The sequence below is a fragment of the Carcharhinus amblyrhynchos genome, chromosome 5 (assembly GCF_965287045.1).
Source record: "Carcharhinus amblyrhynchos chromosome 5, sCarAmb.v2.hapA, whole genome shotgun sequence".
Lineage (NCBI taxonomy): Eukaryota > Metazoa > Chordata > Chondrichthyes > Carcharhiniformes > Carcharhinidae > Carcharhinus > Carcharhinus amblyrhynchos.
This window is the reverse complement of record NC_137328.1, coordinates 30745853-30764402: the sequence shown is the minus strand read 5'-3', so window position 1 is coordinate 30764402 and position 18550 is coordinate 30745853. Positions and strand designations below refer to the sequence as shown.

The 18550-nt window shown below is 42.2% G+C and overlaps 1 protein-coding gene across 1 annotated transcript in view; it reads right to left on the bottom strand.

Moving 5' to 3' along the window:
* The window catches only part of LOC145342937 (A disintegrin and metalloproteinase with thrombospondin motifs 3-like), a 286375-nt gene that overhangs the window by 198120 nt on the left and 69705 nt on the right, over nucleotides 1–18550 (bottom strand). Inside the window, exon 4 of the mRNA XM_080188573.1 lies at nucleotides 12500–12659. Coding sequence (XP_080044699.1) covers nucleotides 12500–12659 — 160 coding nt within the window. The remainder of the gene's footprint in view (nucleotides 1–12499; nucleotides 12660–18550) is intronic.

The following is an 18550-nucleotide window of genomic DNA, read 5'->3' as shown; positions in this document are numbered from 1 at the left end:
CTATTTGGGGGCCTATAGAAAACTCCTAACAATGAGACCGATCCTTTCCTATTTTTAACTTCAGCCCATATTACCTCAGTCGGCAGATCACCCTTGAAATGCCTTTCAGTAGCCATTAAACTATCCTTGATTAACAATGTTATACCTCCACCTCTTTTACCAGCTTCCCTACTCTTACTGAAACATCTATACCCCAGAACTGCCAACAACCATTCCTGTCCCTGTTCTAAGCATGTCTCTGTAATGACCACAATATCATAGTCCCAGGTACCAATCCATGCTCCAAGTTCACCTATCTTATTCCTGATACTCCTTGCATTAAAGTAGATACACTTCAACCCAACCATCAGTTGATCACAGAGCTGCCTGAAATCACCATGCTAGGGATGATCTTTAGGTCTGCCCGGGCTAGAAGGAGTGATCAAGCCATGACACACCCATCTCGGTGGAGGGTGGCAATGTCAACAATCCCTTGCCACTAGCTGAGCCCCAGGTCCCTTGATGGGCCAGTAGCATTGGGGCACATGGCCACAGGACCTGCCTCCATGAGCATTCACAAGGCCCAAGGCACCAGATCAGGGGCCAGGAAGTAGTGCAATGTTGGCACTGTCAAGGTGCTTGGCCTGAAGGAGTTTGAGGGGGGTTCTGAGGGAGAATGGGAACTGTGTAGGGGGTCTAAGGTGGAAGGGTCTGTGTGGATGTTCTGAGAGGGAAGAGGGCTGCGTGGAGCCTTTGAGAGGGGAGGAAGCCTTAGTGGGGTGTCAGGTCAGATAAATCTCATTGCTGTGAGGGGTGGTAAGGATGCTTCTCATTGCTGATGGGTTCCTTGACTCTTGGAGTCCAATTTGCCAGGTCCTTGCTTATGGGGACCTGTACGAAAGCACGTCCATCGCAAATCCTGCTGTTGGGGTGGGTGAATAGCGAGGGCCATTTGACTCAGGCTGCAAACCCATTAACTATATTTAAATGTCTTTTTGAATATGCATTGGTGGGCAAGAGCTCAGTTGGGGCCACAGTATCGCCTCGGAGGGTTGCAGCGGTTTTGGCACCAGGAACAAAACCTGTTTTTCCATCAATTCCCAATTTTCTGGGCCATTGTGATTATACCTTTGACAACACGATTTACCCTGCTGCTCTCCAGCCCATGGATGAAATCATCAAATATTTTTGGATTTTTGAAAGCAGCAGTTTAAAATGTCACCCCAGCTCCCGCCCACCACACACCACCACTACCACACAGTATTTCTGTTACATTAGATCCAATGACCTTGGCTGAGAAAGGTCACTGCTAGAGTACATAGACAGATGGAAGTTCTAGCTCTTCAGGGCCAATGGCCACGTGGGATTTCAAGTCCAAGAAACTAGAACCAGCCATGACAATTTCATTGGCTGACATTTCACAATGTTCTTATTATTTCAAGGAGATACTGTTTGGATAAATCTTGGAAGAATAGGACTAAAAGACACAGTAAGTAGTGTATAAGGCAGTCAAAGGATATGGGAGCGGATGAGAAATAAAGGTTAACGATCTCAGGAAGTCAGTCAAGCTGTGTCTCGGCAATATTTCATCATACCAAGGGGATGAGCAAAGCTTGCATTGCACAAAGCATTTACTGTCACTAAGTTAAACCATGATTCAAATTGAATACTGAGCCCTCACAAAGCAGCTCTTTCCATTCTTTACATATGTGCACAGATGGCACAAAGAGATACTGTGTGCCATCTACACTTCAAATGGTTATCACTTTACCATTTATAAAATCTCAAAAACACCTCAGAATGCTGCCTTACTTGCAAGATACATGCTCAGGTACTCTCTCATCAGCTGGATTGCAGGTGCATGTCACTCCAGTCAATCTTCAAATGTCTTAACATCTCAATACTGCTTAAGCAAGGCAAAAAAAACAGGCAGCAGCAAACTCAGACTGTAACTTAAGACAGTGACTTTTAAGGTATTGTGGTTCTCCTCATTATGGTTCAGAAAGTTTATTCATTAGCATCACAAGTAGGCTCACACTAACATTGCAATGAAGTTACTGTGAAAATCCCCTAATCGTCACACTCCAGCACTCCAGGTACACTGAGGGAGAATTTAGCATGGCCAGTGCACCTAACCAGCACACCTTTCAGAGTATGGGAGGAAAAACTGGAGGCCTATGACCAATGGTGTGCCTCAGGGATCAGTGCTGGGTCCACTCTTATTTGTCATTTATATTAATGATTTGGATGAAAATATAGGTGGCATGGTTAGTAAGTTTGCAGATGACACCAGATTGGTGGCATAGTAGACAAAGAAGGTTATCTCGGATTGCAACAGGATCTTGATCAATTGGGCCAGTGGACTGACGAATGGCAGATGGAGTTTAATTTAGACAAATGCAAGGTGATGCATTTTGGTAGATTGAACCAGGGCAGGACTTACTCAGTTAATGGTAGGGCACTGGGGAGAGTTAGAGAACAAAGAGAACTAAGGGTACAGGTTCATAGAATCATAGAAAACCTGCAATGCAGGAAGAGGCCATTTGGCCCATCGGGTCTGCACCAACCACAATCCCACCCAGGCCCTACCCCTACATATTTACCCACTAACTCCTCTGTCCTATACACCTCAGGACACCAAGGGGCAATTTTAGCATGGCCAATCAACCTAACCCGCACAGAGGTCCATAGCTCCTTTCAAGTGGAGTCGCAGGTGGACAGAGTGGTGAAGAAGGCATTCAGCATGCTTGGTTTCATTGCTCAGAACACTGAATACAGGAGTTGGGACGCCTTGTCGAAGTTATACAAGACATTGTAAGGCCATATACTTGGAATACAGTGTACAGTTCTGGTCACCCTATTATAGAGAGGATATTATTAAACTAGAAAGAGTGCAGAAGAGATTTACTAGGATGCTACCAGGACTTGATAGTTTGAGTTATAAGGAGAGGCTGTATAGACTGGGACTTGTTTTTCTGGAATGTAGGAGGCTGAAGCAGGTCTATAAAATAATGAGGGGCATAGATCAGCTAGATAGTCAATATCTTTTCTCAAAGGCAGGGGAGTCTAAAACTAGAGGGCATAGGTCTAAGGTGAGAGAGGAAAGATACAAAAGGATCCAGAGGGGCATTTTTTTTCACACAGAGGGTGGTGTGTGTCTGGAACAAGCTGCCAGAGGTAGTAATAGAGTCAGGTACGATTTTGTCTTTTAAAAAGCATTTAGACAATTACATGGGTAAGATGGGTATAGAGGGACATGGGCCAAATGCAGGCAATTAGGACTAGCTTAGGAGTTTGAAAAAAAAGGGCAACATGGACTAGTTTGGACAAAGGGTCTGTTTCCATGCTGTAAATCTCTATGACTCTATAACTATGAAACCAGAGGAAATCCATGCAGACACTGGGAGAATGTGCAAACTCCACACAGCCCCAAGGCCGGAATTGAACCCAGGTCCCTGACACTGTGAGGCAGCAGTGCTAACCACTGTGCCACCAGCTGCCCATGGGAATGGATTAGTAATGCTTCAGTTCAAATTTGTGCACGGCAATAACTAAATTAACGTTGACATGCAAATACATTTTCCGCAGATATTCCTGGATTGCCGAGTGTAATTTCTGATTTGTACCATAGTTATGATGCAACAAATATGACAGACAAGGTAAACGTGTTCATGTTCCTATTTCTTTCCTCTGGTCACTGTGTGTAAAGACTGCTAAGCGCCTTCATACAGATTTTTATCATTGAGCGTAGACTCACACTTCACACAAGGAATTAAAATGTTGCTGAATTTTCCTTTCAAGTATTTACAAATCCTAAACAAACCTAAAATATCTGCTCCAGCAAGGTGAAACAAATGTTTGCCATACAATCCAAATCATTTTCGCTCAGCAAGATTTTTATTGTTACAATCTTGAATTGGTTGTGATTTTTCACAAGGAATGCCACAACACCATCATTGTTGTCGAGGGAGGTAAACTATGACTGATTGATAACAAAGTGGGAACAAACATTTATTTTTAACAATGCAGTGTTGCTGGTTGGCCAGGATAAAATGTTGCCATGGAAATCTGACCTAAATTCAATCAATTACAGAAGCTGCTACTTCTTAAGGTCTGACAAGTCCTATGTTTTGCCAAGTATCAGAAAGCCCAGGGTTCCCCTTGGACCTCTAAAAGCATGCATATAATTATTGTAGGCAACTTCTTTCTGTTCAGAAGCAGTTGCAGTTCTGAATGCCACACACAAATAGAAGAAAACTACTTAATATGCTATGAACTGCATGTTGCTAATCTATCACGGGGAGATAGTGGCATACAGGTAACCTCAGTGGATGAGTAAAGCAGAAGTCCAAGTTAAGGTTGTGGGGATGTGGATTGAAATCCCACCAGAGCAACTGGTGGAATTTAAACACAAATAATAAAATCAATTAAGTAATCAAAAAAAAGTCTGGAATGAAATGAGTCTGCGTAATGGTGACCATGGGACCTTCATTGAATGTCTGGCTCATTAATGTCCTTTAAGGAAGGAAATCTGATGACCTTACCTACTCTGGCTAGACCAGCTAAGGTCAACCCTAGACCTCAGACCCACAGCAATGTGGTTGAGTCTTAAATGCCTCAAAGGGCAATTAGGGATGGACAACAAATGCTGACATTTCCAATGATGCACACATCCCTTGAAAAATAATTGACTCTCTAGATCAATTCATAAATTGCAACCAGACACCAGTTCTGATTATTGAGCTTCAGACATCAGAGGTAAGTACTGAATGTCCATAAACAGCAAAATTCCAGATGCAGAAGTACAGGGCAGGGGAATGGCACTAAGTCATGGTGTTTGTTTGGCAAGCTGATGCATTCACAATGGATTGAAAGGCCTTCTTCTGCACTGCAACAATTCTGTGATGTCCATATTACAAATAAACATGAGTGATCTATCCGTCATTCTGACAATGTGCTTGAAGTCAGCCAGTTTTTATACTGATTGATCTTAGAGCAAATTGTTGCCTCCAGTCTGCTGTACATTGTGATACGTCAATTCAATGGCTTTTCCTTCATCCATACTACTGTTATCTCCATGTTAAATTATTCCAATACTTTCCTGGTTGACCTCTCATCTCCTAACTCTCAGAAACTTAAGATCATCCATAATGTTGTTGCCCAGAGCCTAACCCACTGCAAGTCTTATTCACCCATCACCCAGTTTTTCCAGCTTTCTGTTGTCCACCCTTGATGGGATGTTGTGAGGAGTGGGAGAGGTGCAGCCTAAATTAATGGTAATAATAATGGCAAGAGAGCAAGGAGGATATACAAAACTGAATGGCTACCTTAGTAGAAAACTTTCCATAAATCTTGGGGCCATGTTTTCCAAGGCTGCTTTATTCCAGCTGTTAATTCAGTACTATCTTCTCACTGAAGTCAGGTCTCAGGCATTACCCTGAAGGAACATGGTTGTCAATCTGTTCACAATTAGATCCTATTGGTAGAACTGTGAACATCAGAAGCATTATTTGGTAGTAAAATGCTAAAATACCAAACTGAACCTTTGATTCCATTTGTTGGCTGCCCACTGCAAAAGTTGAGAATTTTGGAATCCTTACGTGCAGAAGGAGACGATTCAGCCCATCGAGTCTGCACTGACCACAACCCCACCAGGCCCTATTCCCGTAACCCCACATATTTACCCTGCTAATCCTCCTGACGCTAGGGTCAATTTAGCATTGCCAATCATCCTAACCCGCACATCTTTAGACTGTGCGAGGAAACCAGATATAGACACAGGGAAAATGTGCAAACTCCACTCACCTGAGGCTTAAATTGAACCCTGGTGCTGTGAGGCAGCAGTGCTAGCCACTGTTCCATCCCTTGACTTGACATAAACACTGGATCATTTTGAATGGAGATACAAATAAATGTTTATGATGTCTATCCACACCCAAACTATTGAAACACTTCAAATTTGGAGGATGAAACCTGTGGCACTGTTGCCCAATAAGAAGTCTCACAACTCCACGTTAAAGTCCAACAGATTTAACCTGTTGGCCTTTAACGTGGAGTTGTGAGACTTCTTACTGTGTTTACCCCAGTCCAATAACAGCATCTCCACATCATGATTGTTGCCCAGGAGGATATTGCATCAAGTCATACTCCAGAGTTTGAGTGCATAATCTAGGCAAATAGTACCTGAGGGAATTTTGTATTATTCTAAGGGCCGTCTTTTTGGTGAGATATTAAACTCTCCAGTCAGGTGAATGTAAAAGATCCCACAGCACTATTCAAAGTAGAGCAGGGGCTGATGTCTGGATTAATACGTTATTTCATAACCCTCTCATAACCAACACCACAAAAAGTACAGATTATCTGGCTGTAGTTTGAGTCAGGTTTGAGTAGGAGGCTTAGCCATTTATTCAGAAGCCTGAGGAAAAATCTTAGTTCCTGGGATTTGATTAGAATGTCCCCATATTAGTAACCCAGAGTAGCAACATAGTTTCTTGGCTTTGGAAATGGAAACCGTAACCCCAATTAATCCAGCATTGGCCCAATTAGGGCAGGCAGGTAGATGGCAGTTGGGAGGGTTTACATCGGGTTTCTGCAACCTCCCATTGTAATTCAGCAAGAAAATTATTCAGGAGGACAACCAGTGCCTGGCAGTGAGAGGCATACTTAATGTTTAAAAGTTGTGACTCAGAGATGTTATGAGCACCTCAATAAGATTTTAACTAGAAAAATCTTAAGACCTGCACAATAACTAACAGAAGGCAGACTGACTAGAAGAGGCAAAGAAAATAATTGTTCTTATAATTTTAGAGAGGGTTTGTTATGGATGAAGAATAATATTGGGGCTACTTCAGACTCATATAGGGAATCTGTAGGCTTCACTCTGTCTTCCAGCATCGAATCCCGTTTGAAAATGACCCCTCCTTTCCCCAGCAATCAAATTTATGTCATGAACAAAAACAAAATACTGCATAAGATGGCAATCTGAAATAAAAGCTGGAAATCCTGGAAACACTTAGCAGGTTCTCTGCATCTATGAAGCGAAAATAATTAAAATTTTAATTCAGTATTCTTTCACCAGAACCTATTTCTCTCCACAGATTCCAGCTGACTTGATGAATGCTTCCAACCTTTCCCACTTTTAATGTCAAGGACTTGTTGCTAGAGTCCTTTGTGGACCCCTACCTTACGCTCCAAGTCCAAATCCTACCTGCAGGTTTTAATATCATCCTCACTTTGGCAGGGGACAAATCCTAGAACAGTTCCTATGAGACTTATTAGTTAAGATAGCCCATGCCAAATGTTTCTCTGCAAAGTTTTCTCAAAATTCCTGCACCTCGTCTCATTGAATTTACCCCGTTTTCATGTCAGAACGAGAGAAAGCAACATCTTACTCAAAATGCACTTAAAATATTGAACAACTGAAATGAACCTCTGAACTGTTACAAAGTCTTGTCTTAATTTTAAAATGTGCACTGTTCTTTCACTAAAAGTAAATCTGCATATTCAGTAAAAACTATTCTTCCTTCGCCCAAGTATTCCTGGTTGATGTACAATTGTTTACTGGAATTGCACCAACAAACATTCTGAAACATTTAACTTTGTTTTGCTTTTAACTTTTAACATTTAACTTTTGTTTTTATAAAATAAAATACTGGTGAAAAAAGGGAACAATTCCTTTGGGTCACAGGGATTTCATAAAAGGGAGTCACTAAGGAAGAGGTTTTCCTTTATACTTCACCAAAGAACAAAGAAAATTACAGCACAGGAACAGGCCCTTCGGCCCTCCAAGCCTGCACCGACCATACTGCCTGACTTAACGAAAACCCTTTATGCTTCCGGGGACCATATCCCTCTATTCCCATCTCATTCATGTATTTGTCAAGACGCCCCTTAAAAGTCACGACCATATCCGCTTCCACTACCTCCCCTGGCAACGAGTTCCAGGCACCACCACCCTCTGTGTAAAAGATCTGCCTCATACATCTCTTAAAACTTGCCCTTCACACCTTAAGCCTATGTCCCCTAATAATTGACACTTGCACCCTGGGAAAAAGCTTCTGACTATCCACTCTGTCCATGCCTTTCATAATGTTGTAGACTTCTATCAGGTCTCCCTTCAACCTCCGTCACTCCAGTGAGAACAAACGAAGTTTCTCCAACCTCTCTACATAGCTAATGCCCTCCATAACAGGCAGCATTCTGGTAAATCTTTTCTGTACCCTCTCCATAGTCTCCACATCTTCTGGTAGTGTGGCAACCAGAATTGAACACTATATTCCAAGTGCGGCCTCACTAAAGTTCTATAAAGCACCAATATGACTTGCCAATTTTTAAACTCGTTATCCCAGTCGATGAAGGCAAACATGCTGTATGCCTTCTTGACTACGTTCTCCACCTGCATTGCCACTTTCAGAGACCTGTGTACCTGTACACTCAGGTCCCTTTGCCTATCAGTACTCCTAAGGGTTCTGCCACTTACTGTATATTTCCTATCTATATTAGACCTTCATATCAGTGTATCATAGACATGTTTGTAAAGCATGCCACCCTGCAAGAATTCCATAATACATGTCATACCTTGCCTGGGAATCTAACAGAGGGATAAAGAATCACAAAATGTCTGCAATTTGGGAAATTTAAAAACAGATGCAATTAGAGCAGTCAGGCACAGTAGTGTGGGTGGTCTGCCCGTGTATACATACACTATCCTGCTTTCAATATTTTCACCTTTCAGCTAAAGTAGAACAGGGCATCTTGGTTATTCATTCTTCAGTTTTTGAATGCCAATGCAACAACTTCTAAGTTACCCCACCAGCTGAATGTCCAGAACTGTGAGTGAGAGAACGAGCTCAAATTGTGATAGAGTACCCTGTTTCTGTTCATAAAGCTCAAATTTTTATCATACTCGATTGTCAACAGTAATTGTTGTAGCACAAGGTATCACAACAAGGAAGCCTTGAATCACAACAATGATTTATTGAAGGAAAAACTGTGTACAAACAAACTCAATGAAGGTACAGTGTCTAGTTCCATTTACTTCCAGTCTCACATGAGGTTCCCTCCTACTAGGATCCATGCCCTAATACTGTTCACGAGCTTTCTCTCAATAGACACCAGGAGTGTCCTGTGACCTACAAACACTCGGGCCTTAAAAGGGACTGCAACACAAGAGACTGAATAAAGAACTGTCACACTTTGTGATCTCTTGATTTTTTTTTCCCACAGGTAAGATTTGGAACAAGTACTTCTTGTAATTGCATGTCAACAATGCCACAGTAGTAGCCATCCAAACTGAATTTGTGAATTCAAATTCCATGCAGAAATTTAAGCATATAATCAATGCAGGCTTCCTGCTGTACTACCATAGGTGCTGTTTCACATGAAATGTTAAATTGAGGCCAATTTGCCCTCTTAGATTAATGTAAAGGATCCCACAACACTATACAAAGAGCAGGAGATCTGGTCCATGTCCTGGTTAACCCCTCAACCAACACATAAAACAGTTTGCCTGTTCAGTTATTTCATTGCTGTATGTGGAACTTAGTAATAGCATATTTCCTACATTACAACCACGATTATGCTTCAAAAGTACTTCATTTAAGGTTTTGGTCAATCCTGTGATCATAAAGATGTTATATAAATGCAAACGTCTTTATGCACTGCTCCAAAGCATAGTGTATTCAGACAAGCCAAAAAATGCTCAAAGTGATTGAGGTAATTAAAATGTTCATGAGATGGGTTTGACGCTCCCCGAACGACTTGGACAACTTACAGCAGGCAACCCAAAGCGCAACAGCACTACCATCAAAGGTGCCTGCACATGATGCTCCAAATATAATAGCAAGGATGGCAGTCTAACAGCAGTGCCCTCTTTCAAGTCAACTTGTCCAGCATCAAGAGGCTAATCATTTCAAATCTCACAACACCAAGTTAAAGTCCAGATTACAGATAGTGTGACATGAATCCAAGATCCTGGTTGAGGCCATCCTCATGTGTGCGGAACTTGGCTATCAGTATCTGCTCAGCGACTCTGCGCTGTTGTGTGTTGTGAAGGCCGTCTTGGAGAACGCTTATCTGGAGATCAGAGGCTGAATGCCCGTGACCGCTGAAGTGTTCCCCAACAGGAAGAGAACACTCTTGCCTGGTGATTGTCAAGCAGTGTTCATTCAGCCATTGTTTTAGCGTTTGCACGGTCTCCCCAGTGTACCATGCCTCGGGACATTCTTTCTGGCAGAATATAAGGTAGACAACATTGGCTGAGTTGCAAGAGTATGTACCGTATACCTGGTGGATGGTGTTCTCATGTGAGATGATGGCATCCGTGTCGACGATCCGGCACGTCTGGCAGGGGTTGCTATGGCACGGTTGTGTGGTGCCGAGTTCACTGTCCTCCTGAAGGCTGGTAGTTTGCTGTGGACAATGGTCTGTTTCCCCTTGGGTGTCTGTGGTTTTATTTTAATTTTTTAAAATCAGAGAACCATTTTAGCCCAAGTAGGGAGGGTTCCTCCACTTTTCCATCCACAACTACACTGTGAAATAAGACTGGAAATTCTGCTCAATACCTTTATTCTCTAATTAGTTTTAAGTCGTTTCACTTTTCCTCTCAACACACTTATTAATAGAGAAAACAGATTTATAAGAGCAAGGGATCAATGTCCAAAATCAGTTAAATGTTGCTTGCTTGTCTCAGTGAATCTGTCTTACTGCCTCTTTTCACATTGGCCCTGACCTCACTGATGTTGAAATTTAGCAGCATAATATCTGACAGTTTCTTTATCTGGCAAACAGCTTCCCATCCAGCTGTTCAACGAACCCAGTTATAACTAGGAAGTCCTCCCCCATCCATCTACTTTTACTCAGATCTATCCAAATTGTTTCAATTTGTGCTTGTGCTGCTATTCCTATTCTTTCAATAACTGATGAATTATCTTTCTCACATATTTCCTATTATCACCACTCTTTTGACACTTGCTTTGTCATTCCATGTATAATTTTTTTATCAATGTTGTACCATTTCTTATCCCCTTTTATAATTATTATATACATCCTTCGGGGTAGGAATAATGCCAACAAGTGTGGGTTCAAATCCCCTTCCGGCTGACGTAGGTTTGGGACTTGCCTCCTCCTCCTCTTCCTGCTCCTAGGAGTGGCAATGGCAAATCAACACTGATACAAACTGCCAAGAGAAACCGCTTAGGATGCAACATCAGCAGACAATGAGCTGAGGACCTGCCTTTGGGCAGAGCACACATGACATAATTCTTCTTACTGCTACCCCTACCCTTTGTAGACTTGAAAGTTAATTTACTTTCAGTGAAGCACCACTCTTTGTGCATCGCTCCTCCATGAAACATGCTCCGCTGTCAGCCATATTTCTGGGTTGCCAACACCACCACAGTTGGTTCTTAGAAAAAGCTAAGAAGTTACAGTAGCATGCAATGCAGTGATTGTAAATATGTCCAACTGTAGGTCATAGTGGCCACAGGCATCACTTTACTGGAATTGGGAAATGAAACCCGAATAAAAGTGCTCTGTGCTGCCAGAGTCTTGCAATAACTGCTGGAAAATATAAAGATGTTTGCAAAATGCTACTGATCTGTTGTTTGAAGTAATGTCAGTCCTCCAACAATATTGTACATACACTACAGCCAAATCATAGAATAGGCTCCCAATAGGCAAAATGAAACTTGAACTATTGTTGATCTTTGCACAATTTAATTATTGTTCTCTGCAACAATAGTTATTTTGATATCAGGCCTCCCTACCAAAGAGAATAGCTGTATAGAGAAAAGCATCTATTTCTAAGCCCAGGATAAAGGATTAATTTAATTTTGTAAGTGCTTGACTGGTATTTGATGTACAGACCGAAACCATAAATTTCACTCATGAACAGGGGATATGATCACCCATTCTCTAAGTGCCAAACCTATGAGCAACCCTCCCACAAATGGACATCCTATAAGCACCAAACACATTCAACATGTGCACTTGCATGAACATCCATGAATAATGGTCCAATGAACATCCCTCCTTTGGGCACCCCATTTTTGAATGCTTATCCTGTGAGCACTCTATCCGGAGCATTCATGTGATAATATGCATCCCATTAATGCCACTTCCATGGCTACCCATCCCATAACTATGTAATTGTCAGTGACTCTATCTCAGTCACATTGCTAAATGGCAGCCTTCTGAACTGAGAAACACACTGCAATTCAGTCACATGGCAATAACAAAACCCAAGGTTTTCCAGCAGCACAAGGAAACATTGGTTTGTTATGTATTTATTAGAAAAAAGACATGCAATGGAAAGATTCCTTTATTACCATGTTGTTGATATGTAATGCACTCCCCATGCTGCAAAAACATATTTATAGTTATTTTTAACCACCACAAACCATTGACGCCTCCTTTCAGCAAAATAAAGGCTCTTTGCTGGGTCTCATCTGCTCACTAATTGTTTCCGGATGAACAAGCACACTGAATGAACATTATTCCAAAAATTAGATCAGATACTGACCTGTTTGATAGAAGTCAACAGGGATTTCAGGATTTGAATGCTGTATAGCTGATCGACGGTACACCACATGAACTCGGCCATTCTCTTCTTCTTCTGCTTGTTTGCCCTTTTCCAGTGGTTCAATAAAATATTCCTCCTGGTCTGTTCGGATCATTCCAGCCTGATGGGAGAGTCAAAAGTGTGTTATGAACAAATCCAAAGCAAGTTTTCTAAGTCAAGTATTGATGTGGTGAAGGGTAATAAAATTCAAAGCATAGAGAAGTGCTCATCCGAAAATTAGAAATATCTGCAAATTTCATTTGATTCAAACATATTTAGCTATTTAATTTTTCTTCTTGGGAGAACTTATTCACCAATTTACATGTGGGAAATTTGTGTAACTGGCATAGTTAAATTAAACTCTGAAATTAGGGGATATCACCTTAAAAACACATCTGAATTTATTCACTCAACACTTTTGGTGGAAGCATGAATCAACATTTTTGGATTGGTGACTCTACCAATGGAGAGTTTTGATGGCATCTACAGGTAACATTGGGGATCTATATTCAACCTAACGAAACCAAACTATAGTGGTGATGTTACGAATGGCATTAAACAGGAAATTCGAGATGCACGCAATAAAGGAGCATGTATAATTATGGGGGATTTTAATCTGCATATAGACCGGGCAAATCAAATTAGTCACAATACCACAGAGGAGGAATTCCTGGACTGTATACAGGATGTTTTCTGGACGAATATGTTGAGGAAACTACTAAAGAGCAGGTCATTCTAGACTGGATATTGTGTAATGAGAAAGGAATAATTGGCAATCTAGTTATGCGAGACCTCTTGGCGATGAAACATAGAAACGAGAAGCAGGAGTAGATCATTCAGCCCTTCAAAGCTGCTCCACCATTCTTTTTGATCATGGCTGATCATAAAATTCAATACATAATTCTCCCCCCCCTTGCCCCACCATATCCCTTGATCCCTTTAGCCCCAAGAGTTATCTAATTTTTTCTTGAAATCAGACAACTTTTCGGCCTCAACTACTTTCTGTGGTAGTGAATTCTACAATTGACAAGCAACCATAGCATGATAGAATTTCTCATCAAGATGGTGAGTTGATTCTGAGACTAGGGTCCTGAATCTTAATAAAGAAAACTATGATGATATGAGACGCGAATTGGCTATAATAGATTGGGAAACATTACTTAAAGGGATGGTGGTGGATAGGCAATGGCAAGCATGCATGGGTGACCTGCAACAACTGCTTATCCCTGTCTAGTGCAAAAGTAAAATTGGAAAAGGTGGCCAACCCATGGCTTACAAGGGAAATTAGAGATAGTATTAGATCCAAGGGAGAGGCATACAAATTGGCCAAGAAAAATAACAGATCTGAGGATTGGGAGCAGTTCAGAATTCAACAGAAGAAGACCAAGGGACTGATTAATAAGGGAAAAATAGAGTATGAGTGTAAGCTTGCAGGGGAGCATAAATCTGACTGAAAATTTCTGTTGGCATGTAAAGAGAAAAAGATTGGTGAAAACAAATCTTAAAGTCAGAAATGGGAATTTATAATGGGAAACAAAGAAAAAGCTGAGCTACTGAATACATATTTTGATTCTGTCTCCACAAAAGAGAACACAAATAAGATGTCAGAAATGTTGGGCAAAATGGGGTTTAGTGAGAAGTAAGAATTGAAGGAGATCAATATTAGTAGAGAAATCATGTTGGGGAAACTGCTGGGACTGAAGGCCAGTAGATCTCTGGAACCTTACCATCTATATCTCAGAGTACTTAAGGAAGTGGCCCGAGAAATAGTGGATGCATTGCTGGTCATCTTCCAAGATTCTGTGGACTCTGGAACAGTTCCTACAGACTGGAGGACAGCTAACATAACCCCACCATTTAAAGAGGGAGGTAGAGAAAAATAGGGAATTATAGTGAGGAAAATTCTAGAATCCCTTAGCAAAGATTTTATAACAAAACAGTGGCAGGATCAGACAGTCGGCATGGATTTATGAAAGGGGAATCATGCTTGATAATTGAGGATACAGCTGGCAGAGCTGATGAGGGGGTGCCAGTGGATGTGGTTTGTTTGGACTTTTGGAGGGCTTTTGACAAGTCTCACATAAGAGATTAGCATGCAAATATAAAGCATATGGGATTAGTGTCTTGAAATGACAGGCAACGACCAGTGGGGCACAGGGATCAGTACTAGGACCCCAACCATTCACTATATATGTTAATGATTTAGATGAGGGAATGTCTCCAAATTAGCAGATGACACAAAGCTGGGTGAACTGTGAGAAGCACGCAGAGATCCTTTAGTGTGATTTGGACAAGTTGAGTGAGTGGGCAAATGAATGGCAGATGTAGCATAACTTAGATAAACATGAGGTTATCCTGTTTGGTAGCAAAAATGGGAAGGCAGATTACTATCCGAACGGCCATTAATTAGGAAAGGGGAATATGCAACAAGACGTGGGTGTTCTTGTACACCAGTTGCTGAAGGTAAGATTTATAATTTATAGAGGTTTATAGCATGGGAACAGGCCCTTCAGCCCAACTTGTCCATGCCACCCTTTTTTTTAAAACCCTGAGGCTAGTCCCAATTGCCCACATTTGGCCCAAATCCCTCTATATCCATCTGACTGCATGCAGGTGCAGCAGGCAGTAAAAAATGCAAATGATATGTTGGCCTTCATAATGAGAAGATTTGAGTGCAGGAGCAAGGATGTCTTCCTGCAATTATACAGGGCCTTGGTGAAGCCATACCTGGAATATTATGTGCAGTTTTGGTCTCCTTATCTGAGGAAGGATGTTCTTGCTCTAGAGGGAATGCAGAAAAACTTTACCAGACCAATTCCTGAGATGGCAAGTATAAGGAGAGACCAAGTTAGGTGAGATTGTATTTGCTGGAATTCAGAAGAATGACGGGGGATCTCATAGAAATCTATGAAATTCTAACAGGTCTAGACGCAAGAAAGTCGGTCCCGATGACGGAGGTGTCTGTAACGAAGGGTCACAGTCTGAGGATACTGTTTAGGGCTGAGATGAGGAGAAATCTCCTCACCCAGAGAGTGGTCAGCCTGTGGTGTTTGTTAGTACAGAAAGTAGTTGAGTCCAAAACATCGTGGGCAGGATTTTCCGGCTGTGTTCCCCCTAAGATTGGAAAATCCTGCCTGAGGTCAGCAAACCTTTGCATGGTCCATGTTTCACCCACTACGATTCCCGTGGCAGGTGGGATAGGAAAATTCAACCTGTATGTTTTCAAAAAAACAGTTAAATAAACTCTTGAGATGAAGTGGATCAAAGGATATGAGGGTTGGGAAGGCAAAATCAGGCTACTGGATTGTATGATCAGCATGATCATAATGAGTGACAGAACAGGCTCGAAGGGATGAATGGCCTCCCCTTGCTCCCATTTTTTATGTTTCTATGAAAATTTTCCATCATTACTGAAATCCATTCAAGAACGACAACTCTGGTGCTAAATGCTGGAATTTATTTTTCTGTCAAAAATATCAATCTTGTGTGCACAACTTTCTGAAATATGACTTAAACTAGGACGTTCTGTTTCAGAGGTGAGAGTTATAGCTTTAAAATAAGGCTTGCACCAAACCAGCAAATTCCCCCTATTATTTTAAGTCTTCTTATTTCCTTAATCTTCACTGTGGGAACTACGTTCACTGAGCAAGGGCATAGTGCACAAATCACCTTGCAGTTTTAGCTCGTTATTTAAGGCAGTATTCAGGAGAGGTTTTGCAAAACTTGTTCCTTTTCTATTTATTATAGGCTTTTTCCAAGATGAGATCAGAGCAAATGAAATCACAGACCCTGCACATCGCAGAAGATTACACCAAACACTTCCATTGCTCCTGCACAGACTAATCTCCCACCAACACCATTGAAGAAATAGCTCATCCCTAAGTTTCTCAACTATTGCCACTCCACCCCAGCTACACTGGTGCCACCAGCGGAATATTTCACTCATCACTTTCATTTTAAAAATTGATTTGGTCATCATGATTTAGACCTTGCATTTCTTCTGCATTCATTCCATACTTTTATGTCAAAGGCTTAATGAATTACTGTCATGGTTCACTTCACTTGCTTTGAAATTTCCCCTCTGACCGGAATCATTGTTGCATGCACAACGTGTTTCCAAGCGAAATGTCATTATTGTTGTTCCTTTCTTCACTGGTATGATTGGGTATACTCTTTGCAGTTGCTAAGTTACAGCACGATCCCTTGTTCCTTTTCCTTTATAATTGAAACAGAACAAGTCATTTTTATTCATTCCTGAACATAGGTGTTGCCGGCAATACCGCCATGACCCATCCCTATCATCCCTATGGTGAGCTTTCACCTTGAACTGCTACAGGCTGTAAAACAAAGGTTGACTCACAATGCAGCTGGATAGGGAGTTCCAGAATTTGACCCAGTAACAGTGAAAGAATAATGATGTCTATCCAAATCAGACGACGTGACTTGGAGATGTTCCTATGTACCTGTTACCCTGGAGTTTTTAGCGGTTGGAGATTAGGGGCCTGATTATCCCATTTTCAAACTAAATGTTCCTGCTGGCATGAAAACAGGAGGGTTTTGCACTGGCACTGAGTGTGTCTGCCAGGTAGGATTAACCCACCTGACAGGCAAATTTATGCATTCCATGAATAAAGCCGGCCAGCCTGGCTGTTCAGAGATCAGGGTACCACTTTAAATGCAAAAGAGGAAATGAAGCCACTTAACCCCTGTGAAGAAACCACATCTGTCAATGGTGCTTAGGATATTTGTAAACATAGCAGTTAGAAACAATGAGGGTACTTGAGATGCATTCAAGCCTGAAGTGAAAGACAAATAAACACAGTTTATGGGAGTCAGAGTAGAAAACCATTAAACTGTCAGTAAACGCCTATTTCAAAGCAATACATTAAGAAATTGACTAAGGCCAGAATTCTCCGGCTGTTTGGGCCAGATTTTACCATTACGTCGCGCGAAAGTCGAGCATGAGGCGAATAGCGCGATCTGCACCAGTTCCCCCTTTATCAAGGCCCTGAAAATGGCTGTGATCAGGACCGCACCCAAAATGAACATGACAGATATTTAAATACATTTGTATGCATTTAAAGTTTGCACGCAAACTTTACCACTTCCCCCTTTACCACTGCATTGCCCATCCAGAGTTGGCGCGAAACAGACAAGCTCCATCGACGTCCAATTTGGGTGCTCCAGTTAGTGAGGAGGTAGGTGCCTAGCTTCGGATCAGTGGGGGGAGGAGGGGAGTAAAGGGGGGGTCTGCTGCCACTCTGCCTGAGGTGGAGATGCCGACATTGAATTAGGGTAAACAGTAAGAAGTCTCACAACACCAAGTTAAAGTCCAACGGGTTTATTTGGTAGTAAACTGCCACTGTCCTTCGGATCAGTGGGTGGGGGGGGGGGGGGGGGGGGAGGGGTGGTGGTGGTGGTCGCAGGGAAGGGGTTCCGCTGCCACTCTTCCTGAGATCAGTGGAGGGAAAGTGGAGTATGCTGTCACCCTGCCTGAGATCAGTGGGGGAGGAAAAGAGGGGTCCACTGCCATTCTGCCTGAGGTCAGTGTGGGGAGGTGGAGGGGCCCACGATCTGTCTGGTCGGTGGGGGGTGAGGGATAAGGGGCTTAATTATATTGTGGGGGTGGGACAATGTCTGTAAGGGCCTTGGGGAAGCATTATCCAACCCGGGAGGGATGTGGAAGGGGAGCAACATTCTATCATTTTTTTTTTCTGTGCATGCCGATCGGAGCTGCAGGGTTTCGGTGCATTAAGCCCCGCACAGGCTTACAGAAGCCCCATAGAACATTACAGCACAGTACAGGCCCTTCAGCCCTCAATGTTGTGCTGAGCTATGTCCAATCCCAAGATCAGGCTATCCCCTCCCTATCATTCTGGCGTGCTCCATGTGCCTATCTAATAACCGCTTGCAAGTTCTTTAAGTGTTCGGCTCCACTATCACGGCAAGCAGTCTATTCCACACCCTAACCACTCTCTGAGTAAAGAATCTACCTCGGACATCCCTCCTATA